At 40.5% G+C, this 27966-nt stretch overlaps 1 protein-coding gene across 2 annotated transcripts; it reads right to left on the bottom strand.

Annotated features, from left to right (window-relative positions):
• Positions 1 to 250: 250 nt before the first annotated feature.
• Positions 251 to 25487, bottom strand: usp25 (ubiquitin specific peptidase 25). Of its 2 annotated transcripts, XM_078787537.1 has the most exons (26): positions 25261 to 25487; positions 22829 to 22906; positions 22610 to 22754; positions 22386 to 22509; positions 21056 to 21218; positions 19548 to 19634; positions 19321 to 19458; positions 18152 to 18228; positions 18005 to 18078; positions 16867 to 17018; positions 15962 to 16089; positions 15791 to 15886; positions 15532 to 15696; positions 15218 to 15456; positions 14500 to 14570; positions 14182 to 14410; positions 11785 to 12057; positions 11539 to 11678; positions 10177 to 10323; positions 7970 to 8107; positions 7656 to 7834; positions 5847 to 5925; positions 5689 to 5768; positions 4147 to 4270; positions 2503 to 2695; positions 251 to 1010 (listed from the first exon to the last, which is right to left on the bottom strand). In XM_078787537.1, exons 1-26 carry the CDS (start codon positions 25297 to 25299, stop codon positions 838 to 840), a joined length of 3531 nt encoding a protein of 1176 aa, XP_078643663.1. In that variant the 5' UTR covers positions 25300 to 25487; the 3' UTR covers positions 251 to 837. The 2 variants fall into 2 exon arrangements, with proteins under 2 accessions (XP_078643663.1, XP_057942529.2); XM_058086546.2 differs by lacking the exons at positions 7970 to 8107; positions 10177 to 10323 and having other exon boundaries at positions 253 to 1010; positions 25261 to 25485.
• Between the last annotated feature and the right edge of the window lie 2479 nt (positions 25488 to 27966).

Here is a 27966-nt window from a genome sequence, read left to right as displayed (position 1 = left end):
ATATACAGAAATAAATTGCTATGTCATGGCAAAGCACTAGTTCAAAGATAATAGCAAAGATAGCTCATATTAGCTTGTTTTCTGGCGTTATAATGTACAGAAAATAACTAATAATATGAATGGATTTTACTCATCAGTCACACACTGGCCGTGGTAATCTACATCTGTAGACACAGCTGCCCTGTAGTAGTCTGACAGTGCTAAAAGTGATTAATAAAGAAAACATCATGCATGCAATGCAAAAAGACAAGAAAATGTATTTATTTGGCCTAAAAGGGCCATAAATAAAATTTTTATTCTATGGATTTATCAACAAGCCACAGAAAGTGCACGGCTGTCCACCACAGCACTTGAACTCGTCTCATTCCGGAACAGCCCACGCAGACATGAGACCCATTTGAGATACTTTGATAAACCTGAAGATTTTCTTCCTGCCTTAGAAAAATAAAAGCCAACCGGAAGTGTAACACGCGGAGAGTGGTGGGGTCGGGTGGGGCGGGGTTATTTGAGCTGAAATCAAAACAGCAACAACACGGGTAAACTATGAAACTATGTTTCACAAAGCCGAAGCCGAATGTGCTTTTCGCTGCAGGATTGCCTTTTTGTGCTCCGCTGACTTCCTCCAACGTCCACCTCGTCCTCTTCCTCTGTTGCGTCCAATGAGTGAAATCATACGCGCCATGATAAAAGCAGCAAAACGCTAACAGAGGAATAAGCTAGAAAGCGAGTGAGCCCTGGATTTAGAAAAAAGGAAGGCATGGGTTAAGAGAGGTCCATGGATTTTTAAAGCCCATGGTGGGGCCCCGTAGGGGGGGGGGGGGGGGGTAAAGGGGTGCTTCATCTGCCGTGGGCGGCCACCTTGCCAAGGGTGCTCATGATGCGGCTGAAGCGCTCGCACAGCTCCAGCGTGGAGGAGGAGGGCACCTTGGGGGGGTCGTGGAAGTTTTTCATCTCCGCCGAGCAGTCCAGTAACTTGGGCAGGAAGTCGGTCAGCTTTTCCTGGAGGTTGGCTGTGAACACAAAGTGGGGGGTGGGACGTGGGGGGCAGACAGACGGACGGCGATAAGAAAACCAGGAATCGGACGGGCTTTGCTTGGCTCCTTTTTTTTTACCTCAAAACACAGACGGCAAATATTTTGACAAGGATATCGTACCAGGCAGCACGTCCGCGAACAGTCGGGTCGGTGCGTGACAAAAACGTTGAGCAGAACAAACGCCTGCTGGACTGATATGGAGCAAAGTGATATGACATCAGGTGTCTAAACCCGTGGCCCAGGGGCCATTGCCAGGACACCCTTGTTTTTTTTTTTTAACCCGTTCACAGCACATTAAAAAAACTGAATTTAGGAATAAAACAAAACAAAATTTTATGAAATTGTAATTTTACGAGAAAGAACTCGTGATATTACGGATAAAAAACTTTAACTATGTTAGGAAATCAGGAAGTGAACAAATGTAACAGTTACTGATTGTAAATGTACTTCGGTACATGACTAAAAAATAAAAAAAATAAAATAAAAATTAATAAAAATCAATTAATTAAATTTTTTTTTAATAAAATCAATTAAAAAATTAAATAAAAAAATATATAAATTATATTAGCAAAGCAGGAAGTGAACAAATGTAACAGTTACTGATTGTAAATGTACTTTGGTACGTGACAAAAAGAATTTTATTTAAAATTTAAAGAAAAGAATAAAAATTAATAAAATCAATGAAAAAAAAGTTAATATCAATTAAAAAATTTAATTACATTTAAAAAATAAAAATTATATTAGGAAAGCAGGAAGTGAACAAATGTAACAGTTACTAATTGTAAATGTACTTCGGTACGTGACAAAAAAAATTTATAAAAAAAAATAAAAATTAATAAAATCAATGAAAAATAAAAAAAAGTAAAAATCAATTACAAAATTAAATTAAATTTAAAAAATAAAAATTATATTAGGAAAGCAGGAAGTGAACAAATGTAACAGTTACTGATTGTAAATGTACTTTGGTACGTGACAAAAAAAAAAAATAATAAAATCAATTAAAAAATTAAATTAAGAAATATGAATTTATAAAATCAATTAAAAAATAAAATTACATTTAAAAAAAGTTATATTCGGAAAGCAGGACGTGAACAAATGTAACAGTTACTGATTGTAAATGTACTTCGGTACGTGACAAAAAAATGTAAATTAAAAAAAATAATAATAAAAATCAATTAAAAAATTAAATTAAAAACATAAAAATTATATTAGGAAAGCGGAAGTGAACAAATGTAACAGTTAGTGATTGTAAAAGTACCAGATGGAGGGGTAGGATTTAATAAGCTTTGCTTCTTCCTACTCCTTTTGGACATGTGGAACTGTGAACTGATTATGTGATGCATTCAATTGTAATCTGATGCATGTTCAAATGAAATTCAACCATTACCATTACCAGATTGCTTCCAGATGCGATTACTCGCCAATTCTTTATAACCTACGTAGAAATCCGCGGTCAACAACAACTCACGTTCCATCTCTTGCCCCAAGTAGGAGCACCAGCGGTTCCTCATGTCCTCCACCGCCAGCAGGTCCTTGTCAGCGTCGTCGACCAGCAGCAGTGGGATGTAGGGAACCACCAGCTCGTTCATGATGCCCAGGCCGGTGGTCACTTCGGGCTCTTCTCCCGTCTCAAACATGGCCGCCGCTTGCTCGTTTAATTTCTACAGAAGGAGAAACACATGTGAGGAAAAAGCGATAGAAAATGAATGAATGAGTTCTCCTCATATTTTGTGTGGAAGTGGTAACTTCTTATTTTGTCTTTCCCCACCCTCGGCCATCTCTGTGTGGAGTTTGCATGTTCTCCCCGTGCATGCGTGGGTTTTCTCCGGGTACTCCGGTTTCCTCCCACATTCCAAAAACATGCTAGGTTAATTAGCGACTCCAAATTGTCCATAGGTATGAATGTGAGTGTGAATGGTTGTTTGTCTATATGTGCCCAGTGATTGGCTGGCGACCAGTCCAGGGTGTACCCCGCCTCTCGCCTGAAGACAGCTGGGATAGGCTCCAGCACCTCCGCGACCCTCGTGAGGAAAAAGCGGTAGAAAATGAATTCAAATGCTAGGCTACATCACATCCAGTGGACTAAACATCTTGCTCCACTGAACTCCATGACCTTCTACTCTGGGGTGGAGAAAAAAAAAATAAAGCTTTCCTGAAAATAGAGCGCGGACACAAGTGCATCAGCTATGTCAATGTTGGCAATGTTTTCAATTAAAACAAGAGCATGAGGTAAACAGCAGAGCCAGGGTTTTTTTTTTTTTTTTGGACAAAGATCTGAGAAGAGCAGCGAGGCCGCGCAGAGCCAAGTTTCGAGGTTAGCCGAGGACACGCTTGTCTCATGCTAATGTGTTTACACTCGCTGGCCCCTCCAGCATCCTATTCCCACTACGGTGATTACATTAGAAGCACAATGCTAGTCTAAGGTTACCGAGTCCGGTGCGAGGCAGACCGTCGCTAAATACCAGCAGCTCCAACCGAGCGATGTCAGAATGAAATAAAAGAGGGTTCGATTCTCAGTCTAGAGCCCCCGTTTAATGTTTAATGTTAGTGCGGCCCGCGCAAGTTTGATATGGATGCTGTATGGTATCATGTACCCAGAAAAAATTATTACATTTGATTCATGTTCATGTTAAAGGTTAAATAACTTAATAGTTATCCTCTCTATCCGTGTGGAAGTGGTAAGTTTTTGGCTATTTAAGTTTAAAGGAAATAACTTGAAGGCTACCGTTTAGGTCGCTAGCTCTCTAGTTTGCGAGTTAGCATGTGTCTCAAGACCCTGCAGTTGCGCAATATGTTGTAAATAAAAAGAGTATAAATGTGACTATAGTCGTGTTTTGTCATGTCTACAGGGCTCTAATAATGCTTTGTTCATTTTAATATGAAAAAAATAATTTGTCTACCCACCAACTATATGTGGTTTCTTAAGTTTTTATTATTTGCTGTTTTATTATTATTATTATTATATTTATTTATTACTGATTGATTGATTTTCTTTATTCTTTATTTGTTTATTTTTCATCTTATTTTGTGTAGAAAAATAAAAGTTAAGATATTTGAGAACAGTGGAATGTTTTATCAGAACTTTTATTGTAGAAAATCGGAATCGTCTCACCAGTAAACAATCCCGACGGTAGTGACCGAGCAAGGCTTCATCGTGCCCTCGATACGGCCCCTTCGCCAAAAGCTCCTTGTTGTACTGGTACGAGTAGATCAGATACATCAGCGCCTCCACGTAACTGAAAAGGAAGACAGGGGGACAGAAAACATCTTTACTGGTTTTTATTAACATTATTAGAGCCCTCTAGGCATGAAATAACACCCCTATTTCATTTTCATTTTCTAACATTTATCCTCATGAGGGTCATGTGGGGGGGTGCTGGAGCCTATCCCAGCTGTCTTCAGGCGAGAGGCAGGGTACACCTTGAACCGGTGGCCAGCCAATCACAGGACACATATAGACAAACAACCATTCACACTCACATTCATACCTATGGACAATTTGGAGTCGCTAATTAACCAGTGGCTAATAGTCTAAAAATAAAGAATTCATTTCAAGAAATGCTGCAAATGTTTGACAGACAGTATGAATGGCCTGCAAGAAAATACGTGTCACATACGGCAATTCCACAACTTCACAGAGTGAACGATGATAGTGCAATATTTCCTTTACTATATCATGATATGGTATCATAATTTTTGGACTATTAATATTAATATATTTTGTGGCCGTATTCAACCACAAAACAGTAATTCATTCATTCATTCATTTTCTACCGCTTATCCTCACGAGGGTCGCGGGGGGTGTTGGAGCCTATCCCAGTTGTCTTTAGGCGAGAGGCGGGGTACACCCTGGACTGGTGGCCAGCCAATCACAGGGCACATATAGACAAACAACCATTCACACTCACATTCATATCTATGGACAATTTGGAGTCGCCAATTAACCTAGCATGTTTTTGGAATGTGGGAGGAAACCGGAGTACCCGGAGAAAACTCACACATGCACGGGGAGAACATATGTGGAATTGAACCCTGGTCTCCTAGCTGTGAGGTCTGCGCGCTCACCACTTGACCGCCGTGCAGCCTTGTTTTGACTTATTTTAATGAATAAAATAAGCTTAATTCTCAAAAACTGTTTACATTGTGGGGCGGCACGGTGGACGAGTGGTTAGCGGGCAGACCTCACAGCTAGGAGACCATGGTTCAATTCCACCCTCGGCCATCTCTGTGTGGAGTTTGCATGCGTGGGTTTTCTCCGGGTACTCCGGTTTCCTCCCACATTCCAAAAACATGCTAGGTTAATTAGCGACTCCAAATTGTCCATAGGTATGAATGTGAGTGTGAATGGTTGTTTGTCTCTATGTGCCCTGTGATTGGCTGGCCACCAGTCCAGGGTGTACCCCGCCTCTCGCTTAAAGACAGCTGGGATATGCTCCAGCGGTCCCCTGCGACCCTTGTGAGGATAAGCGGTAGAAAATGAATGAATAAATGTTTACATTGTGACCGCAAGGCATGCTGGGTAGCCCGGCACCATGTTATGTTATGTGCTGACTTGCTATGGGTGTGACAAGCGTGTCAAGCTAGTTGTAGGCTAGCATCTTCACTTTTGAAGATCTGAATTCACATGCAACAGACTGAAAATAAGTTCTCATACTTTGTCTTGTGGAAGAGCTCCAAGCCAGTTATCATGAAACTGGTTGTCTCACGGAAGTTCCTGTAGTCCTGATGCCACGTCTGTCAGGGAAAGAAGGAGCACAAAAGTTGAGGTCATACGAGTTAAGGTCGACCTTCCAATGACGCCGCATTGCTGACCTCATACTCGTCCATGTTGACCTCTTCTGGCTTGATCAGGTCCAGTTTGGCACGTGCCACGTTCATAATGCTTTTGCATCTGTTGGGGAGGAAGAAGAACGGTAATGGTGAGTCGCAGTCAGCAGATGAGACGCTGGATTCAACCCCTGGGCCATAACGTGGCCTAATGAATCAGTCTTTAGTGCTGAGGAAAAGTAAAACACTCCTCTGGTGGCTCATATCCAGGCCACAAGCGCACATAAATCTCATTATCTTGCTCAAAATAGAGAAGTGACAAATCAATTTTTTCCACTCAAGAATTTGGGTTGAGGCCAATCGGCGTAAGAAAAAAGGAGGAAGTGATGGGAAAATATGGGAATATGGGAAATAACCTTACAGAGAGCATCATGTAGGAAAGGGGATGGTAACGTTATTAACCAGTAATGTATTTTTTTACTATGCTTCAATTCAAGGTGGAAGGACAATGGGAAGGCGCTGTCCTGCTGCACTTGCTGAGTCACATACTGGGAGTCTCTGCTGCCCTCTGCTGGACAGTTTTTGTAATTCACATGGCAATGCTTATGCATGTACACCGCTATGTAAATGATTGATAAAAATGAAGTTAATATTGAGTGACAACAGATTCTAACAAATACTGCAGTGATTCCCAAAGAGTGGGCCATGAGAGGTCATTATTAGTATGATTCAATTTTGCAAATATTATTTTTTTAATGATAAAATATTTATTGCTTGATTAAAAATATATAAATTTATAGGGCTAAGTAATAAACTATTGAGTGTTATTGACCTGTCACAATATTTTAGGAACCTTTTACAGTTTATGATTGGATCATCATGCCAGTCTTGAATGCAGTTATGAAAAGTATGAGAATTAATTATGTCTTGTGTGTACACCACAGATTTGGGCTTCTTTTATCCCCCTGCTTTCATTTCAATCCTGAATAATAATAACAATAATAATAATAACCATCATCATAATCATCACCATAATAAATTATTATATTTTTATTATTTGTAATAGTATAAAATTATAATATAAAACAATATAAACAATAAAAATAAAACAATATAAATTAAATATAAAACATAATCATATATGATTATTATTATATTTTTTATTATTGGTAATAATAACAATAATAATATTGTCCAGGGTGAATATACGGTGTAATAATATTGTATTATAATAGTATTATAATTTTTATATTTTATTATTATTTTGGCAACAGACATTTTTTATAATAATAACAATGTTTTATAATAATTATAATAGCATTATAATTTTTATATTTTATTTGTATTTTTATAATAATAATAATAAAATATAAAAATTATAACACTGTTATTATACAGTATTATTATAAGTATTATATATTTTTATTTTTATAATAATAATATAAAGATTATATATAATTTGATTATTATAATTTGTTATTTTTATTATTATTTTTACAATAATAAAATATAAAAATTATAATAATATTATTATACAATATTATTATTATTAAGTTAAGTGCTCTGAGAAAGCAGCATTTTGTCTATGTACTGTTTATAGGACAAAGGTGGGCCACAGACATTTTTTAGATTTTCAAGTGGGCCCTGAGTTAGTAAAGTTTGGGTACTCTACTCTCAATATTGCTCACTTTCCACACAAAGTGCAATGGTAATTTTTTATTTATTTTTGTTTTATTTAGTTTGACTGTAAAGCAACATTCCCCATTTGGGACTAACAATGAACTGAACGTCTGAGTGGAAAAGGAGAATTAGAAGGAATCACAACGACAGGAGGAGCTGTCCAGCGCACTTTACCTCTCATCAAATGCCAGGTTCCGGTCCGCAAACTGAGTCAGCAGAGTCCTCTCCAGGATCTTCTTGGGTGCTTGGTTCTGGATGAAGTACACAATGACGTGCTGGAGCCGGTAGTCTTTCTCAGGCGGCGTGTCCTCTTGGGCAAACCTCAGAAGTCGAGCATATTCCAGCTTGAGAGCCTGAACAAACGATACAACGGCCATTAAAAATCAAATCATATGTATGTACGCTATAGTATTACGTCTGTAGCATCTGTGACTGATTTGCATGAAAAGAAGGAAGAGAAAGAAGGAGAAGAAGGAGAGACAGTGTACCTTAAAAAAGGCTGCCTCGGGCCCATTCTTTTCAAATACTCGGCTGGATTTGCCAATAGCCATAATTACACCCTGCATGTTCGGGGTCATCATTGCCTGCCCGGGAAGCAGCAACCGCATTAAACAAAATAATAGTCTCTTGTGATGGAACAAGTGCGGGCAATGGCTGAGTTATTCACTCTGAAATGCTCAAATGCAAGCATGCCAGACGGACATAAATCTGCACTCCATGCATTGGTTCCACGAGTGGGAGGCTCCATCCCTGCACTACACGGATTACTGGGGAATCTGGAGGGTTACAGTCCGCAGAACAGGTTGGTTCATTTTTATGTTATCACCCAGGAGCCCCCAGGTACTGGCTTTTTAGTGGGGGGGGGCATACCGGAAACTTGGTATCGTAATGGCACCACAGCCCATGTAAATGGGAAAAGTTGATTAGTGGATGGATGGATGGATGGATGGATAGATAGATCGAAAGAGAGAGACAGATAGATCGAGAGAGACGGTTAGAAAGAGAGAGACAGAAAGATAGAGAGAGATGGAAAGATAGAAAGATGGAGAGAGAGACAGAGAGAGAGAGAGACAGAGAGAGAGAGACAGAGAGAGAGACAGAGAGAGAGAGACAGATAGAGAGAGAGACAGATAGAGAGAGAGACAGAGAGAGAGACAGATAGAGAGAGAGACAGAGAGAGAGACAGATAGATAGAGAGAGAGACAGAGAGAGAGACAGATAGAGACAGAGAGAGAGAGAGAGCGACAGATAGAGAAAGATGGAGAGATAGAAAGATAGATAGAGACAGATAAATAGAGAGACAGATAGAGAGAGACAGACAGATAGAGAGAGACAGACAGATAGAGAGAGACAGATAGAGAGAGAGACAGATAGAGAGAGAGACAGATAGAGAGAGACAGATAGAGAGAGAGAGATAGAGAGAGAGACAGATAGAGAGAGACAGATAGAGAGAGACAGAGAGACAGATAGAGAGCGACAGATAGAGAGAGAGAGCGACAGATAGATAGAGAGAGCGATAGATAGAGAAAGATGGAGAGATAGAAAGATAGATAGACAGATAAATAGAGAGAGAGAGACAGATAGACAGATAGAGAGAGAGACAGATAGACAGATAGAGAGCGAGAGAGACAGATAGACAGATAGACAGAGAAACAGATGGCTAGATAGAGAGAGAGACAGATAGATAGAGAGACAGATAGAGAGAGAGAGAGAGACAGATAGAGAGAGAGAGAGAGACAGATAGAGAGAGAGAGAGAGACAGATAGAGAGAGAGAGAGAGACAGATAGAGAGACAGAGAGAGACAGATAGAGAGACAGAGAGAGACAGATAGAGAGACAGAGAGAGACAGATAGAGAGAGAGACAGATAGAGAGAGAGAGACAGATAGAGAGATAGAGACAGACAGATAGATAGAGACAGACAGATAGATAGAGACAGACAGATAGATAGAGACTGATAGAGAGAGAGACAGAGAGAGAGACAGAGAGAGAGAGACAGATAGAGAGATAGAGACAGACAGATAGATAGATAGAGACAGATAGAGAGATAGAGACAAACAGATAGAGACAGATAGAGAGATAGAGACAGACAGATAGATAGAGACAGATAGAGAGATAGAGACAAACAGATAGAGACAGATAGAGATAGAGACAGATAGCGAGAGAGACAGAGAGAGAGAGACAGATAGATATATTTTATTATATTAATTATAATATATAATGATAATAAATCATAAAATAATTACTAAATAATAAATAATAATTATTATTTATTTTATTATATTCATTATAATATGAATAAGTACTGGTTGGGGCACTGATCATAAGTATCAACTGGTATCAGTTGGGGGGGGGTGGTTATTGGGACAGTAAGCAATTGTCTTCTGCTGTGATTTCACAAACTTAATAGGCGTTCCCCTTCATCACCGCATCCACACCGAGTGGATCCCCAAGCCGAGACGCTCGGGTTTTAGCAATCAGTGTCAGTATTTCAATTGAGGGGCCATTTTGTTTCATATTGTGCAGGAAAGCAGCACCCAGCATTCTGCAAATAGTTAATAGTAAGTTAGTAATAGTAACATTTGATAATGGCCGTGCACGTAAACGCCATTCCTTCCACTGGCATCCATTAGTGACCAAGCAAAACAAACGTCTATTTATCACACAAAGGCCGGATTTAGTGGGTATATCTCTACCTCATCATCATATCCTCCCTCTTCTGACTCAATGACAAAGGTCCCCACGTTGGGAATGGCCACCTCTACTGTGTGGTGGCCTGGGGACTCGTCCTCCATGACAAGGTCAGGAGGCGGAGTCGAGGACGGGCTCAACTGGACTTCAGTCTGAGGGCGGTGGGAGGACAGTGAATAGACAAATCTGACACAACTGGGTAGTAATTATCCAGGATTATTAATAGTAATAGTGTTTTTTTAATCTGAGCTATCTTCAGGATTCTACCATAACTTCCTGTTTATATTTCTTCCCAGTAAAGCAGGGGTCTCAATCACCAACTGTATGCAGGGCACATATATGCATATTTTTCAAGTATTTACGCCAGGGGTCGGTCTCAAACATGTGGCCCGCGGGCCAAATGTGGCCCGCAGGACACTAGTTTGAGACCCTCCGCCTTGATATGAAAGTTTAATGTTAGTGCGCCCCCGCGCAAGTTTGATACGGATGCTGTATGGTATCATGTACCCAGAAAAAATTATTACGTTTGATTAATGTTCATGTTAAAGGTTAAATAACTGTTAATAGTTATCCTCCCTATCCGTGTGGAAGTGGTAAGTTTTTTGGCTATTTAAGTTTAAAGGAAATAACTTGAAGGCTACCGTTTAGGTCGCTAGCTCTCTAGTTTGCGAGTTAGCATGTGTCACAAGACCCTGCATGTGCAATATGTTGTAAATAAAAAGAGTATAAATGTGACTATAGTCGTGTTTTGTCATGTCTACAGGGCTCTAATAATGCTTTGTTTATTTTAATCTGAAAAAAATCATTTGTCTACCCACCAACTATATGTGGTTTCTTAAGTTTTTATTATTTGCCATTTTATTATTATTATTATATTTATTTATTACTGATTGATTTTCTTTATTCTTTATTTTTCATCTTATTTTTGTGTAAAACAAAAATTAAAATATTTGAGAACAGTGGAATGTTTTATCAGAGCTTTTCTTGTAGAAAATTGAAGTTTTTTTTAATTTTTTGTTTTTAATAAATGCATTTTTTTGGGGGGGGGGGTTGTTTTTGGAAAACCTGATGCGGCTCAGTCTCACCCAGACCCTAGCTCCAGTGGGCCCCCAAGTAAATTGAGTTTGAGACCCCTGCAGTAAAGCTTCTGTCCACCAGGGGGAGGCTGAGGCTATATGATACTAGGTACTGCCACATCATATAGAACAGCAGTACAATATTTTAAACAAGTCAGCAAATTTGTAAAGGTGGTTTATGGCTCCTTTAAAAGAAACCACCAAGAGGTAAAGAAGAAAAGGAAAATGAGCCTGGCCAATCACAGGAGGCCAACTAGACACACGCTGAGTGTCTTCTCGTGTTTTACATACGGCATTTAACAATGCTTCTGGGCTCCTCTCCTCCTGTTCGGCAGCCACTCTGGAGATGGCTCTCTCCGTGTCCTCCTGCAGGTGCTTGGAGTCACTGGTGGGTGACGGCTGCTCCATGTACTCGGGATCCTGCTGGGGGGCTGTGGAAGCATCCGCAAACCATCACAGAGAAGTTTTTGCTTGAAAAAAAAAATGGCCGTGCTATATCTTCAAGATAAATATTGATTATAAATGAAGTACACTGACCTGCATTGTCTGGGGGGCTGCACTCGATACTCATAGGTTGTGGTGAAGAGGAGGACGTGGAGGTGCTGGATGGAGCTGATGCTGATGCTGCTGCTGCGGCGGCGGCTGTGGCAAGAGTCAACTTATCCTGCTGAGCCTTGCGGGCCTGGAAGGCATCCCACTCCTCAATCTCCTTATCCAGAAGCTCGTTGTCCTCCTTCACGTATTGCTTCAGGTCTGGAGGAAGTTTGTCCATGCCACTCAGGATCTGGCCCGTTTCTTTATCAAACTCCTCTGTGTAGATACAGAAACTGTTACATAAATCACCACCAATCATTCATATGTTACCGTATTTTCCGGACTATAAGTGGCACTTTTTTTCCTAGGTTGGCTGTTCCTGCGACTTATACTCCAGAGCGACTTATAAATGAAAAAAGTGTTTATGTTCCATAAACACTGGACACCTTTTGTGTTCATGTTTATTTGTGTGACTTATGTATGTTTTTTTTTCTACCTAATTATGCATTTTTGGCTTTGTGCGACTTATACTCCAGTGCAACTTATGTATGTTTTTTTTCTACCGAATTATGTATTTTTGGCCTTGTGCGACTTATACTCCAGTGCAACTTATGTATGTTTTTTTCTACCTAATTATGCATTTTTGGCCTTGTGCGACTTATACTCCAGTGCGACTTATGTATGTTTTTTTTCTACCTAATTATGCATTTTTGGCCTTGTGCGACTTATGTATGTTTCTTTTTCTACCTAATTATGCATTTTTGGCCATGTGCGACTTATATTCCAGTGCGACTTACATATGTTTTTTCTACCTAATTATGCATTTTTGGCCTTGTGCGACTTATACTCCAGTGTGACTTATGTATGTTTTTTTTCTACATAATTATGCATTTTTGGCCTTGTGTGATTTATACTCCAGTGCGACTTACGTATGTTTTTTCTACCTAATTATGCATTTTTGGCCTTGTGCGACTTATACTCCAGTGTGACTTATGTATGTTTTTTTCTACCTAATTATGCATTTATGGCCTTGTGCGACTTATACTCCAGTGTGACTTATGTATGTTTTTTTCTACATAATTATTCATTTTTGGCCTTGTGCGACTTATACTCCAGTGCGACTTATGTTTGTTTTTTTTCTACCTAATTATGCATTTTTGGCCTTGTGCGACTTATACTCCAGTGTGATTTATGTATGTTATGTTCTACCTAATTATGCATTTTTGGCCTTGTGCGACTTATGTATGTTTTTTCGACCTAATTATGCATTTTTGGCCTTGTGCGACTTATACTCCAGTGCGACTTATGTATGTTTTTTTCTACCTAATTATGCATTTTTGGCCTTGTGCGACTTATGTATGTTTCTTTTTCTACCTAATTATGCATTTTTGGCCATGTGCGACTTATATTCCAGTGCGACTTACATATGTTTTTTCTACCTAATTATGCATTTTTGGCCTTGTGCGACTTATACTCCAGTGTGACTTATGTATGTTTTTTTTCTACATAATTATGCATTTTTGGCCTTGTGTGATTTATACTCCAGTGCGACTTACGTATGTTTTTTCTACCTAATTATGCATTTTTGGCCTTGTGCGACTTATACTCCAGTGTGACTTATGTATGTTTTTTTCTACCTAATTATGCATTTATGGCCTTGTGCGACTTATACTCCAGTGTGACTTATGTATGTTTTTTTCTACATAATTATTCATTTTTGGCCTTGTGCGACTTATACTCCAGTGCGACTTATGTTTGTTTTTTTTCTACCTAATTATGCATTTTTGGCCTTGTGCGACTTATACTCCAGTGTGATTTATGTATGTTATGTTCTACCTAATTATGCATTTTTGGCCTTGTGCGACTTATGTATGTTTTTTCGACCTAATTATGCATTTTTGGCCTTGTGCGACTTATACTCCAGTGCGACTTATGTATGTTTTTTTCTACCTAATTATGCATTTTTGGCCTTGTGCGACTTATACTCCAGTGCGACTTATGTATGGTTTTTTTTCTACCTCATTATGCATTTTTGGCCTTGTGCGACTTATGTATGTTTTTTTCTACCTAATTATGCATTTTTGGCCTTGTGCGACTTATACTCCAGTGTGACTTATGTATGTTTTTTTCTACCTAATTATGCATTTATGGCCTTGTGCGACTTATACTCCAGTGTGACTTATGTATGTTTTTTTTCTACATAATTATGCATTTTTGGCTTTGTGCGACTTATACTCCGGAACGACTTATAGTCCAGAAAATACGGTAATTGAAATGACCTATTTTATCACTACTACTGCGGTCCAGGCACCACAGAACTTTCCTGGCAGCGCTAACACTGATGCCACGAGCAACAAATCGTACCTAATTCATTTGAAACTTAACTTAATCCATGCATACCTTCGATGAGAAATGGCTTCTTGTCATTGATATACATGAGACAGTAGGCACTGGCATTGCGGTAACCTCCAAACGAGTCTCGCACCAGCTCCTCCCAGGATGACTTTGTAACAGAGATATCGTTGTACTTCATCCAGCAATGCTGATGAGGGTCGTAGATGTAGGCCCAGTAGTGGCCTGCGTTGGCCTGGCCTTCGTGGACCAAGACCGCGTGGAGCCGGTAAGGAACCTTTCCGTGACAAAAAAAACACGTTTGATGAGTATTCAGATGAGTATTAGAATGAAAGGGAGTGTTGCTTATTACTGTGTTATTATCACCTGCATCATTGCTTTGTCGGAGTACATCATCTCAATGGTTCGGTGGATTCTTGAAATACTGCCCTGTAGATCTGATGGGGAGGAATATCATAAAATTAGTAGGTAAATGAGTTCTTCCGTGTAACAATAATATTAACAATGTCACTGGAGCTTGGTTAACATGCATGTTGGTGCTTTTTTTTCCCAGAAAAGTACATTCTAAAGCTAGGAGACCAGGGTTCAATTCCACCCTCGGCCATCTCAGTGTGGAATTTGCATGTTCTCCCCGTGCATGCGTGGGTTATCTCCGGGTACTCCGGTTTCCTCCCACATTCCAAAAAAAACATGCTAGGTTAATTGGCGACTCCAAATTGTCCATAGGTATGAATGTGAGTGTGAATGGTTGTTTGTCTATATGTGCCCTGTGATTGGCTGGCGACCAGTCCAGGGTGTACCCCGCCTCTCGCCCGAAGACAGCTGGGATAGGCTCCAGCACCCCCTGCGACCCTCGTGAGGAAAAAGCAGTAGAAAATGAATGAATGAATGTGTACATTCTAAACTACCTCCTTTTAGCGGTTTTTATATCTTTAGAAAGGGAAAGACGTGCGTTCATGTCCCACATCAGGACTGTACGTGATGAGTGAAATCCCCCCCCCCCCCCAAAAAAAACCTGCAGTTGTGAATAAAGATTTAACCATCAAGTACTAGAACTGACATTACAAACCAGTCGTGGTCTCACCTCGGGTGTCGTATTCAACTTCACTCCTCCATCGGTGCAGGCATGCCTCCAGGACCCTTAATTCCTCTTCGGTGATGTGGCGTGGAGCCGGGTGCATGGGAAGGTCAGGAGGTAGTCTGGACTGGGTGAAAGGTTTATGAATGGGTGCCCTCTGCTGCTGGGCTGCAGTGACGGCTGAAGCAGGGCCTGGGGCAGCGCCCGGGCTGTCTGACGGAGCCAAAGAATCCTGCTCGGCCACGCTGCAAGATGGATTCCAGGATATGAATAAATACGGTCCTCCTTTTTGAAGATTGCTACGAAACATACGTACGTACCTTGGAAGCGGCAGCTGTTGTCCCGTTGCACCACCGGGGGGTGCTGACGAGTCAATGTCTTCCACAGGCGACGTACACACAGGTTTACTGGAAGCAAACTCCATTGCATACTGGAGGACATCTGCCAGAGGAAACCTCTTGGGGCCAGACCCGTAGCTCAGATACCTTCAATTCAACGATGGCATCCAAAGGAAAAAACGTGAGGTCTTCATATTTTTTGGGCTTGATTATGAAAAGCCATTTTGGGAGTGTATTGTACCTTTCCAATCTCTGCTGGAGCAGCGTCAAATGTTCTTTTAACCTCCTGATCTCCTCTCTCTTGATTCTGGTTATTTCTCTGTTTCTGTCCATGTATCTAATAAAAATATCAGACAAGAGCAAAAGGTTCAGTGTCAATAATATTTGCCAATGTTGTTAATACGTGTATCACCTGTCCATGTACAGCATAGAAGGGAACTCGAGCTTGTTGTGGATCTTCTCAGGTCGCCCGAGTGCTTGATTAAACTCAAATCTTGACAGCTCAAACGTCAACACAGGAGGGAGTTCCGTGAACCAGTGCTGGAAGGTAAAAGAATAAGTTCAATGTTTTTGGGAGTTCATCAACATCAGCAGTTTCGATTCCACTAGTCCATGTCAAAACCCCAAAATAACTTTGTGATTGGGACTGTAATTAACACCAGTCAAAGCGGACCAAGTTGCTACCTAGTGTTCGTACCTTTTGACATGGCGGCTGCAGCTCTTTTTGAAGGCAGACCAATCAAATACGACGAGAATACTTCGACATTAAGCATGATTTTTGTCAGTATTATGAATTCATCTTAATAATTACTTACCACTTCCACACCGAACGAGAGGAGCGTTTTTTTTTTCTTCTATTGGATCTCAGCCTTGGCTTAGTAGCGAGTTGAGAATTTTCAATATTTTTTTTTACTCATAATCGGCAACAGTCAACCACAAAACAGCCATCACTTATTATTAGTGAAGGGCTGCACGGTGGTCGAGTGGTTAGCGTGCAGGCCTCACAGCTAGGAGACACAAGTTCAATTCCACACTCGCCCATTTCCCCGTGCATGTGTGGGTTTTCTCCGGGTACTCCGGTTTCCTCCCACATTCCAAAAAAACATGCTAGGTTAATTAGCGACTCCAAATTGTCCATAGGTATGAATGTGAGTGTGAATGGTTGTTTGTCTATATGTGCTCTGTGATTGGCTGGCGACCAGTCCAGGGTGTACCCCGCCTCTCGCTCCAGCACCCCCGCGACTCTCGTGAGGATAAGATAGATACAATAGACTGTAGCGTCTGCTGCATCGGCCATCTTGCTTGAATGACACCGACCTCTTGTCCGGACCTCGCAGAGTTCTCAGCAGAGTGCAGGGATTCGATCTCCCCCTCGATCATCGCTGCCTCAAGACACTCATGGAGATCCTTGAAGCCATTCACCTGCAGCGGGTACTGACCGAACAGCTCTGTGTTCTCAAATTTTTTACCTGATGGAGAGCACATACACACACACACACACACACACACCGGAAAGGTGACTATCAAATGGGCCTCAGATTGATCCCTGAGGAATACCTGTTGACAACTCTACTGGCTCTGATCTACACTACCGCTCAAAAGTTTGGGATCACTTGCAAATGTCTTTGTTTTCCAAAGAAAAACAATTTTCCAGCATTTTTCAAACAATTTTGTCCATTTCAAAAAATTTTTTTATCCATTTCACAAACAATTAAAATTAATCGGATGATTTTCAAAGAAAGATCTACATTTTTGCATGGAGACCTACTATCAACAACTAATCCAAGCTAATCATTTTATAAACAGATTATTAGAAAAGCCATCTAAAAATCTAAACTAAAATATCTTACCATGCTGTTAACTACTCCCTTCGGAGAGCAGCGCAAACTGGGTCTAACAAGGACAGAAAAACGCTGCACAAATATCTCAGAGTGTGTACTTTAAGACAGGTCGTCACCTGGTATCTGCACTAAATAGTACCCGTCAAACACCAGTGTCAGTATCAAAGGTGAAGCGGCGACTTCAGGATGCTGGACTACCAAGAAAAAGCCACATCTCAGAATTTCCAAGTGATCCCACTTTTTTTTGCTTGTTCTGAAGTCATCAATGTTACTTACATGGTTGTTTACACTACGACTGACGAGAGGCTAGAAAAGAGTGCTAGCAGACATGCTGTTGTGCCGTTAAGGTCGCTTTATGAAGAACAGAACCAGAGGGACCAGCTTTTGGTGGCCCTGGGCCAGTATTGTCATGCATAATAACCACAATGTCAATCTGCTGTCAAGGTCTTCCACAATCAATGTATCTGCATTCCTGCTCGACATGAAGCGTATCTCATTAAGACAAGGTCATCTTTCATCACCAAGGGCAAAGAATCTTTGTTTTACGCAATCAAATCATGGAAACTCTTTCTCCTGCTACTTCACTCGATTCCAAATCAGCCACCTCGTCTCACCTTCCAGGACACCAACAGCAAGGAAGCGTCCGTAGAAAAGCTCCACCATTGGGTTTTTTGGCTTGTCTTCTTCCCTGGAAACAAGAAAATTAAAAAAAAAAATGTATCATATATTCTTTGTTTTGGAACAAAGTTGCTCGAGTTTACCTGTCTTCTTCAGCCTTCATTTGAAAGGCATCTTCCAGCCAGTCCAAGAGCTTGTGGGTGAACTCGCTCACATCCTGCTGCGGTGCAAAGAACACGACATATAGTACACAGCAGAAAAGGATCAAAACCGCGACTGAAGGCTGCAAGCTGATTTGGGTCAATGTATCCCCCGAACTGACGAGTGGAGAGGAGCCTCCACAAGATGCTGGCTTAGTGCTGCTTATGTAAGGATTAATTGTTGCAGACAAGAGAGGTTAAGTGTCCCGTAGTCAGTGGAGCTGAGTCAGTAAAAAAAGACAATTCCAATGAGCAGGAAAAAGCTGAAGCTGGAAGGGCATTCTTGGGAATTCTTGCATAATCGTGGCTCTGCTTTACGTACGGATGTGTTTCTACTACATCAGGGGTCTCAAACTCAATTTACTTGGGGGCCACTTTAAGAAAAAAAAAAACGCATTTATTAAAAACAAAAAAAAAAAATTAAAATTTGCTTTGGTTCCAATTTTCTACAAGAAAAGCTCTGAAAAAACATTCCACTGTTCTCAAATATCTTACTTTTTATTTTTCTACACAAAATAAGATGAAAAATAAATAAACAAATCAAGAATAAAGAAAATCAATCAATCAGTAATACATAAATAATATAATAATAATAATAAAACGGCAAATAATAAAAACTTAAGAAACCACATATAGTTGGTGGGTAGACAAATTATTCTTTTCAGATTAAAATGAACAAAGCATTATTAGAGCCCTGTAGACATGACAAAACACGACTATAGTCACATTTATACTCTTTTTATTTACAACATATTGCGCAACTGCAGGGTCTTGTGACACATGCTAACTCGCAAACTAGAGAGCTAGCGACCTAAACGGTAGCCTTCAAGTTTATTTCCTTTAAACTTAAATAGCCAAAAAACTTACCACTTCCACACAGATAGGGAGGATAACTATTAACAGTTATTTAACCTTTAACATGAACATTAATCAAACGTAATAATTTTTTCTGGGTACATGATACCATACAGCATCCATATCAAACTTTCATATCAAGGCGGGGGCCTCAAACTAGTGTCCTGCGGGCCACATATGGCCCGCGGGCCGCATGTTTGAGACCCCTGTACTACATTATTTGTATCGTCTGTTTTACTGAGAAGGCTATGGCTTACCTGTTGCGACTCACTGGACTTGAAGGCATCTTTGAGTATTTCCACAGCTCGTGACGGGTCCACATACTTCCTCTTAGAGCCCACCATGAGCGAGAAGAGGTTCCTCAGCTCCTGCATGAAGGGAAGGTTCCTGTGCTCCTGGTAAAGGCGACACAAAGCAATCATTCGGAGGTTGCCGATGTAAAAGTGTCCGTTCAGATGAGCGGCGTCGTGAGATGGCGTCTTACCTTCTGGTTGCGAGGCAGCTCATGGATCCTGGTTGGTGGAGAGTAGTTGAGCACCAACCTCTGGAACTCCAGCAGGTTAAATAGAGACTGAGGGATTGAGGCAGTACAAAAATATGCAAAGTAAGTATAGAGTACAAATATCAGAAAGAGTTACCACATTGTACACATTCAAATAAAATTCACCTATTATATAATTGTCAATAATATTCATTAATTCATTCATTTTCTACCGTTTATCCTCACAAGGGTCGCGGGGGGGGTGCTGGAGCCTATCCCAGCTGTCTTCGGGCGAGAGGCAGGGTAGACCCTGGACTGGTCGCCAGCCAACCACAGGGCACATATAGACAAACAACCATTCACACTCACATTCATACCTATAGACAATTTGGAGTCGCATATTAACCAGTGGCTAATAGTCTAAAAATAATTAATTTCAAGAAATGCTGCAAATGTTTGACAGACAGTATAAATGGCCTGCAAGAAAATATGTGTCACAAATGGCAATTCCACAACTTCACAGAGTGAACGATGATAGTGCAATATTTCCTTTACTATATCATGATATGGTGTCATAATTTTTAGACTATTAATATTAATATATTTTGTGGCCGTTTTCAACCAAAAAACAGTAATTTATTCATTTTCTACCGCTTATTCTCACGAGGGTCACTGAGGGGTGCTGGAGCCTATCCCAGCTGTCTTCGGGCGAGAGGCGGGGTACACCCTGGACTGGTGGCCAGCCAATCACAGGGCACATATAGACAAACAACCATTCACACTCACATTCATACCTATAGACAATTTGGAGTCGCCAGTTAACCTAGCATGTTTTTGGAACGTGGGAGGAAACCGGAGTACCCGGAGAAAACCCATGCATGCACAGGGAGAACATGCAAACTCCACACAGCGATGGTGGAATTGAACCCTGGTCTCCTAGCTGTGAGGTCTGCGTGCTAACCACTCGTCCACCGTGCAGCGCTGTCACTAACATTTTTTTTTAACTTCCTTTTTGAGCTCCAGTGCGGAATACCGACATTCTGCATATTAAAATCATTCAAAATGGTTGTAGAACATTAAAAAAAAGTATCTTCTGCATATGTCAGAGGAACAATAACAAAACCTAAAAGGAAATGTAATTCAACTATGGTTAAAGTACAAGTACTTGCTTTAAATGATTATGTTGTTTACCCAAAAAGCTCACAAACATTACAGATCATATGATTTTGAGGGGGGGTGGGGGGTGTTGTTTACTGCAAGTCTTGGTCAAAGAGCGCCAAGCTTGAGTTCATGCAGCGCCTTCTTCTAAAAAGGCCGGGAGTCACATTACAGCGGAGCGAGGAAACATGTGATAAGAGTATCCAGTGTTCATCTAGCGTACTTTAGCACTCGTCACATTGTAAGTACTATTAGAATATGTGCACTCCAGAACTAATAATATGCATTTTAAATACCGGGTCTGATACAAATATGATTTCCACTTGAAAAAAAAATTATGCATGTGCGCCCACCTGAATGACGGCACTGAACCAGCAGGTGTTGCCAACATTTTTCAAGCCCACAGGGCAGTTATCTATCCTCTTCCTGTCGTGCGGGTTGGGTGAATCGCTCCATACTTCCGTGTGGGTACGCTTCAGACTCGCCTTGTTCTCTGCTATGCTGGCTTCCAAAACTCTAGGGACATGCAGGTGGGAAGAATAAAACGTAACACGAATTACAACACTTGGTAAGGGCCTTTTCATATTTACAGGTTCTTAAGTGAAATCGGCAGTAGAAATAATCAGCAAACATTAATGGGCTGAAATGTTGCAACTCGACACGGGTCAATTACCAGTATCGAAGTATACCACGGTATCGGGGAAAAAAAATTCCCGCGTGAAAGTGGAGGTCGTCTTTTCCACTTCATGGAAATACTTTTGTCACGTCCTGTTTTATTCCTCACTGTCGTAACTGGGATTGGATATGTTGAAACCACAGGCATGTGCTGTGTTGCCAAATGTTAGGTACACTTATCCACAGCGTTGGCTGCCTCCATATCGTAGTCAACATATTGAGGGTCACAGAATGTGGAGAAGACAAGAGTGGAAAATAAGTGGTATAAAAACCACTTAAATATTTTCCACATATTCTTTTATATGGCTTATTCTGCCTTGACTTTTTTGTTTTTTTAATAAAGATATTTCAAAATATCATATTTACAGCTATAATTATAACACCGTGAATGGAAAATAAGTGTTATAACAACCACTTCACATATGTTCCACTTTCATCATATTCTTTTATATGGCTTATTCTGCCTTGACTTTTTTTCCTTTTTCAATAAAGATATTTCAAAATATCATATTTTATAGTTATAATTATAATACCGTGAATGGAAAATAAGTGGTATATGATGTGCTATATATATTACTATATTGACAGTTACTATGGTACCCATTATGTCATTGTATGGTCATATCACCTTATACTTCGGTACGAGGTGCATTATTAAAAAAAAAAAAAAAACTTAAACTGTATTATGGAAAGCAGGAAGTGAACAAATGTAACAGTTAGTGATTGTAAGTACCAGATGGAGGGGTAGGATTTAATAAGCTTTGCTTCTTCCTACTCCTTTTGGACATGTGGAACTGTGAACTGATTATGTGATGCATTCAATTGTAATCTGATGCATGTTCAAATGAAATTCAACCATTACCATTATCCTGATTCAATTCACTCCTTGGTCAGGAATGGTGACATCTGATTGGCCCCCCGTTACCAGCAAGTACACTCTTATTGGCTGCAGGCTACTTTTATATCAGTATTATTGAATGGTTGAGTGATATTGCAAGGTGGTTTCACCTGCTGATGGTCTGCTCTTCATCGGTGATGCCCGTCTCCCTGAATGCTCGATTGGACTCTGCCAGGCTGAGGGCAATAGCTCTCTGCAGGTCATCTTTATCGTCTCCCGTCAGGTCAATGACATCTACACCAAAGTGACAACAAGACATAAATATGTACTGTTAGCCAGTTTACATACAGTACACTGCATGAAACTGCACATTGTCAAGTCCCGAGGCGCTTACTTGAGTCTGCTTGACTGCCCACGCTGATGTATCTGTCGCCGGACACCTGAGAAGTCTGGTAGTAGGTGGTCTCATCTTGCTGCCGAACCTTGGCGTTCTTCTCTGTCAGAAAGGTGACGGCCTCAGCCAGGTCTCCATTGCTGGCCTGCAATGTGGAATACATGATGTTGGAACAGAACCAACTGTGGTGGTGTATGTGTGTGGGTTCCATGATCTTACCTGCAAGGCCTGCTGGAGGAGCTGAACGTCGGTGGTGCCTGTGACCTCTCGTAACTGGTTTAGTAGCGTCTGCTGGTGCTTTTGAAGGAAAAAAAATTGTGACAGTTAGAAAAGGGAGCAAAAGTTCTATGGCAAGATGAGACAAAGACTGAGTTAAGATGAGAATTATTCATTCATTCATTTTCTACCGCTTTTTCCTCACGGGGGTCGCGGGGGTGCTGGAGCCTATCCCAGCTGTTTTTGGGCGAGAGGCGGGGTACACCCTGGACTGGTGGCCAGCCAATCACAGGGCACATATAGACAAACAACCATTCACACTCACATTCATACCTATGGACAATTTGGAGTCGCTAATTAACCTAGCATGTTTTTGGAATCTGGGAGGAAACCGGAGTACCCGGAGAAAACCCACACGTGCACGGGGGAAATGGTCGAGGGTGGAATTGAACTTGTGTCCCCTAGCTGTGAGGCCTAACCACTCAACCACCGTGCAGCCCCTCACTAATAATAAGTGATGGCTGTTTCATGGTTGACTGTGGACTATTATGAGTCAAAAAAAATATTGAAAATTCTCAACTCGCGACTAAGCCGTGGCTGAGATCCAATGAAAAAAAACACTCCTCTCATTCAGTGTGGAAGTGGTAAGTAATTATTAAGATTAATTCATAATACTGACAAAAATCATGCTTAATGTCGAAGTATTCTTGTATTCGATTGGTCTGCCTTCAAAAAGAGCTGCAGCCGCCATGTCAAAGGGTGCGGAGGAATATTAGCGTGATACTCCTGTGAAGCAAGGATACGACAATAACACTAGGTGGCAACTTGGCTTTGACTGGTGTTAATTACAGTCCCATCACATGCAAACATGCAAACTCCACACAGAGATGGGTGGAATTGAACCCTGGTCTCCGAGCTGTGAGGTCTGCGAAGATGAGAATTAAGTCAACAAAAATCAGAGTAAAGCAATACTGGACATGTGAATCCTCCAAATTAGCTTCAGACGCCACAATCTCCACATATTGCACTTGAAAAAAAAACACACTAGTACGGGGACATGGAATGCACCGATGCGAGCAAAAAAGCGAGTCTTCAATTAAAGACTTAAACTTAAAGGTGATGTCATGGAGTTAAACACTTCGACAAGTCACTTAAATACTATTAGAAATTAGTTTGATGTATGTGCAGTTGGCGTACAGTAACGACAACATTTTTCTGTCATGTGATTGGTTAAAATTACCAGTGCACTTGAACGCATCATCCTGTCCCAACACAAAAAAGGAGACAGACACTGTGTGGTTCATCGCTCTGTGTGCGTTATATGAGCAACTTGTTTAGTACTATTACATGTTTACTACTTTACCAAGATAAAGGGTTAACTGGTTAACTGGGTTAATTCTGTAATGGCATGCTTTCTATTGTATAATATTTATGTTTGTATAAGTGTGAAGTGACAGTGATGGCACTATGGGGTGGATTGAGTTGCTTAAATGCGCTGTCTGTCCAGGAGGGGGCGCTACTGTTACTTTAAATGCCTTCTTTCTGCCCAGGCATGCCTGCTAACTGTTCATAGCTGCGCGCGCACACTGCAGGCATGTGCCTGTACACAAGCTGCGCGTGAGTGATACCCATTAATGCCACTCCCCTTTTTGGCGCCGAATACCAGACCTCATTCCGTTCAGCACGTAATTATTACGAATTTATTTTTTTGTACATTTTTTTTCCTCTGAAACCATTTTTGAGAACATATGTTAGTCGGTAGAGGTAGTGCACTTTATTTTGTGTACTTTTTGGATGAGAAAGTGTCAATTTACTACAAGCTGCTAAATCCGATCTGACGCTCAAGACTGGGCTGCGCATGCGTGCCTTCCTTACCATGTAAACAAAGCCATCATATACTTTGCAGATGAGTAACATCGACAGTATTAGCATAACATTAAGAACCGGACCAGCAAACAAAACACTATGCTTGTTGTCACCTATTAATGTTCAACTAAACGACTCATTCGCGGTGCAATTTCATTTGTGAGTTTATGAAACTGGCGTTACGTGACACTTGCCGTTCATTACTTCTATTGACGCCACAGTCGGATAATGTTACTAATGTTTGCGTTTGTTAGCAAACGCAGTCAAAGTTTTGCACTACACTAAACTAACCGTGTTAACTAATTCGAACACTTGCTAACAACTAGCAAAACAACAGCCAGCGTCTTAGGCTACGACGATGCTAGGCCCCATGTAAACAATTCAATGTGACTTAATTATGGCAATATGAGACATAACCCCGATATAGCTCCATTGAATATGGAAAGACATGCTGAATATATAGTCTCCAATGTATGTATATCTATCCTACAAACAGGCTGGACACGAAAATAAAATGTCATTGCACTTATGCTAACATTAGCTAGCCACGGAGTTAGCTTGAAGCTTACCTTTTGAGAATGCTGGAGGACATTTTGCTCCACCGTCATGGCCGCTTTAACGTCAAATGTGATCAATTGCAATCGGGATCAAAACGCAGCGATGAATGTCTCCTCAGTGACGATAAACACGGCGGGAATTCTTCTGCGACATTACGGGCGCCATGGCAGAGTGACTTGCCCAGATTGTCGGCAGGCATGAACACATCGATGCCCTGCAATGATCTGCTATCGATTACTCGCGTCTGTGTAGTGTATTGGACACAAGACGTCACCGCCCATTTCATTTTCAATCGTATGATAACATTGTACATTGTTGTTTAAAAAAATGATTTTATTAAATACAATGCATTTTCAGCGTGGGAAGAAACATACCTTAATAACGATGTAAACAAGATTAAAATACATCTGTGTACTATTATGAATAACAGCTTCAATATACACTCAAATATTTATGCTAACGACTAGGCCATAGCTTTGCCTTTAAATATATGTAAATTGTTTTTTGTTAGCAATTTTATAAAATTAAATAAATCCATATAAAAATATATTTATTATATTTTATATATTAATTTTATTATATATTATTTATATATTATTTAATATATATTATATATAGTTTTTAATATAGTTAAAATATGTTTTAAAGCCAAAAATATATTTATTATTATTACTATTAGTATAATAATTTCCTTTCATTTTTCTTTGAGCGTCTCTTTGCTGTGACACTCCCGTCCAACCAGTGTGGAAATCACCCTGCTTATATACTTTTAACCAGCAGGTGGCGACATCCTCCTTTGGAGCTTCACCTAAACACAGACACACAAGTTACATCATCACATCAATCAAGAGGTCTGTTTTCATTACTGCAAATTAATTAATATTATATCATATCGATATTGGGTCCACGTGACGAGATGTTAACATGAATTTTAAGACAAGTACAATATAGCCACATCCATGCATTGTGAAAGTGTGCCACTTTTATACTCCAATACAGTCAATAAATTGCTGTTTGTTTCAGTTGTGTACTCATAAAACACAAGCCATTAGTGTTATTAAAAATACTTTTAAATACAGTTAAAACAGTTGACTCTAATTATAATATTATTATACAGTCATCCCTCCCCCTCTTCTTTGTTCTAAACACGGGTTTTAACACTTGTGGGGAAGGACAAAAGATCCAAAAACATACCACTTCCACACCAAATGAGAGGAGCTTCTCAGAATTTTCAATATTTTTTTACTCCTAATAGGCCACAGTTAACCACGAAACAGCCATCACTTATTTAGTGAGGGGCTGCATGGTGGATGAGTGCTTAGCGTGCAGGCCTCACAGCGAGGACACCCGAGTTCAATTCCATCTCTGTGTGGAGTTTGCATGTTCTCCCCGTGCTTGCGTGGGTTTTTTACTCCGGGTACTCCGGTTTCCTCCCACATTCCAAAAACATGCTAGGTTAATTGGCAATGAATGTGAGTGTGAATGGTTGTTTGTCTATATGTGCCCTGTATTAGGAAAGCAGGAAGTGAACAAATGTAACAGTTAGTGATTGTAAAAGTACCAGATGGAGGGGTAGGATTTAATAAGCTTTGTTTCTTCCTACTCCTTTTGGACATGTGGAACTGTGAACTGATTATGTGATGCATTCAATTGTAATCTGATGCATGTTCAAATGAAATTCAACCATTACCATTTGATTACATTTACTGACCTATATAGCATAATCACAATAGATGCTATCTTACGGACGGTGGCCCGGTGGGCTCACATGCATCAGGCTGGAGCCAAGGTCAGAAAGGAAGGAGTCCACACAGACAAACGACTGTCTCTGGTTTACACGCTGACCTCGGGTTAAACTTGTGGCTCCTTCCTTTGTTTGAAGAACTTGAGCAATTAGAGGAAATCCAAAGGTTACCGGTGGTTCAGACTTGATAAGCATCTTGAAACGGAGAAGTTGACAGAGGAGAAAGGTTACTGGGAGTTTAAAGAGAGTGCACTCAGTCATGGGGAAGATTAAATAAAAAAAAAAAAAAAAAAAGGAAGTCACTGCTGTTTTCAGACAAAAAGACGTTTGTTTGCTGACTGGATTTCCTTTTCAAAGCATGAAGCTTGAACTTGGATGCTGAAAGTCTCATGAATGCACGCTTTTGTCGATTGGCCGCTAAATAACAACACATGTATTTACTTTTTTTTTTTTTTTTTTACAGTTACATGTTTGTTTTGGGGTCGGAATTAAGTTTTATGAGGCGCATCCTTGGGCCTTCACGGTACATCTGGTGACCTCCATGTGTCCTCCTCCTGTCTTTCCTGTCTTTGTTAACGTTAAGCTTCCACAAGCCTCACTTTTAATCAAGATGCAGATGTGCTTTTTAGATAATAATCACTGAGTTTCACTAAAGGGACCTATTAGGTTCATATTTCAACCCTCGAACTTTGTAGATCTTCCAGAATCTGCACCTATTCCAGTGTATTTCCTTCCTCCGAGCACATCCACTCCGCTGTGATTGGTCAGCTCATGATCTAACGGCTAGAGGCCCCCCCGACTTACTGTGTTGGGACTCAAACGTAGCACCTGGAGGATCCTCACAAGGGTTGCAGGGGTTGCTGGAGCCTATCCCAGCTGTCTTCTGGCGAGAGGTGGGGTACACCCTGGACTGGTGGCCAGCCAATCACAGGGCACATATAGACAAACAACCATTCACACTCTCATTCATTTG

This window comes from Doryrhamphus excisus, linkage group LG21 (genome assembly GCF_037039965.1).
Source record: "Doryrhamphus excisus strain RoL-2023G ecotype Guam linkage group LG21, RoL_Dexc_Guam_v1.1, whole genome shotgun sequence".
NCBI lineage: Eukaryota > Metazoa > Chordata > Actinopteri > Syngnathiformes > Syngnathidae > Doryrhamphus > Doryrhamphus excisus.
The sequence above is the reverse complement of the archived record's forward strand: the minus strand, read 5'-3'. Positions and strand labels throughout refer to the sequence as shown.